This window comes from Aspergillus brunneoviolaceus (genome assembly GCF_003184695.1).
Source record: "Aspergillus brunneoviolaceus CBS 621.78 unplaced genomic scaffold BO95scaffold_135, whole genome shotgun sequence".
Classification (NCBI taxonomy): domain Eukaryota; kingdom Fungi; phylum Ascomycota; class Eurotiomycetes; order Eurotiales; family Aspergillaceae; genus Aspergillus; species Aspergillus brunneoviolaceus.
In genome coordinates this window covers 3,906-5,902 of record NW_020290865.1, presented here as the reverse complement: position 1 = coordinate 5,902, position 1,997 = coordinate 3,906, and the positions used below count along the sequence as shown (strand labels likewise).

Genomic DNA, 1,997 nt, shown 5'->3' with positions numbered 1-1,997 from the left:
AATAATATTAAATTAATATCAAATTAACAACAGAAAACTTCTTCTTTCTTAAGTAAATCTAAAATAAATATTAAGATTAAAAATATCTTTTAATTCGAACTTTTCTTTAATATACAAAAATACTAGAAGTGGTTTTATAATTTAGATTATAACTTTTAAAAAATACTATCTAAGTTTTATAATAATTATTATAAAATTCTTAAGACTATAAGCTATATAAGTATGATTTATTAATAAAAATAATATTATTATCTTAAAGAATTATTACTAGATTAAAAGAAAAATATTAGCTATTTATAGCCTGCTTTTTTTAAGTAGATATTTTTTTTATTTAAAATACTGCTATTTTTAAATCTGATATAATAAGTTAGTTAGAAAAAGCTTAATAATAAAATAACTAAAATCTTTATAAGTTTTATATTTATTTGAATATTTTGAAATAATACTTTTCTAGAGCTATTAAAAGAAAATATAGCTATATTTTTTTTATAAAGTTACTCTCTGACTTCAGCCGCTATATTAAAAAATATATTTATTAATTATTTAAAAAACAAGATAAGATAATATTTTTTATTATTTATTATTAGAATCTATATATATAAGAGTAAAAATGTAAACAGGGAATTAATAGATTTAATATATTTTAAAAATAATTATAACTCTATAAAGATATCTAATCTTCTAATTCTAAGTTCAATTATTCTGATCTAACCGGAAGATTATTATAATACTTTTTATATAATAGTAGCGAGTATCTTACTAATCGATATTCTTAAAAAAAATCAGCCCGGATTTAAGAATTATAAGCTAGAAAAATTAATATAAAAAAATAAAATAGACTAAGACTAACTTTTCTGTTTTGATTCTATATTATGAAGTAAAAACAGCTGATAAGATATTAATACTAATACAAATTCTTTATATTAGGAAAATCTATATAAATATTAATAGTTGTGCGGTATATGATTTAATTAATATTAAGTTTATATAATAATTTTTTTTTTTAAATTATTAAAATTCTTATTCTGGCTTAAAGCTATTAATTATATCTCTATTATTAGCTATAAAGTATAAAATATTTTTTTTAGATATTACTAATTTAAGAGAAGTATAATAATATTTTATTAGATTATATATTACTACTATTTAAGACGCCCTAATATTATTTTTTATAATTATTCTACTTAATTATAAGATTTATCTATTTTTATAAAATAAGTAATAGTAGTTTGAATTTACTTAAATCTAAGAGCTGAATTCTCGAGAATTTACTAAAATATATTAAAATCTAGTCTGTATTTATACTATTATTAAAGTTTTAAAAGAATTATAACTTTCAGATAACAATAAAATATCAGAATATTATTAAAATAATATTATTTTACTAGAATTAGTTAAATTCGCCGATGTTTTTTCTTCTAACTAATTTAAGATTCTCTTAAAACATTATAATAAGAACTATACTATTCATCTTATTAAAAATAAATTATTATTATTTAGATTTATTTATCTATTCTCAGAGAGAGAACTTTCAGTTTTTAAAAATATATTAATAAAAATACTACTAATAAAAAAATATATCTATCTAAAAGTTTTATAAAAGCCCTCTATTCTCTTTATATCTAAAAAAATAGAAGCTTGCAGCTATATATAGATTATTATAAACTTAATAAAATTATAATAAAAAATTAATATTTATTATTTTTAATTTCTGAAATTCTTAACTAATTATTTAGATATAAATATTTTAGCAAAATTAACGTCTAAGATACTTACTATTATATTTATATTAAAAAAAACAAATAAAAGACTATATTTTGTATATATTATAATTACTTTAAGTTAGAGTGGATTAACCTGACTGTTATACCTTAACCTTAACCTGACCATAACCTGGCGGTCAGATTAAGATACAAAAAAATTTTAACCGTACAGTTACGGTTAGATTAAAGTATAACTATTATTTTAACCGTTTATACCTGCCAGTTAGAAAAATT

The 1,997-nt window shown here is 17.3% G+C and overlaps 1 protein-coding gene across 1 annotated transcript; it reads left to right on the top strand.

The window, feature by feature from the left end:
- Nucleotides 1-1,435: 1,435 nt before the first annotated feature.
- BO95DRAFT_377599 (uncharacterized protein) lies at nt 1,436-1,600 on the top strand (the record flags this gene model as incomplete). The annotated part of the gene is made up of 1 exon (XM_025583267.1): nt 1,436-1,600. A coding segment is annotated over one exon (165 nt), but the record flags the coding sequence as incomplete, so codon positions are not given.
- Between the last annotated feature and the right edge of the window lie 397 nt (nt 1,601-1,997).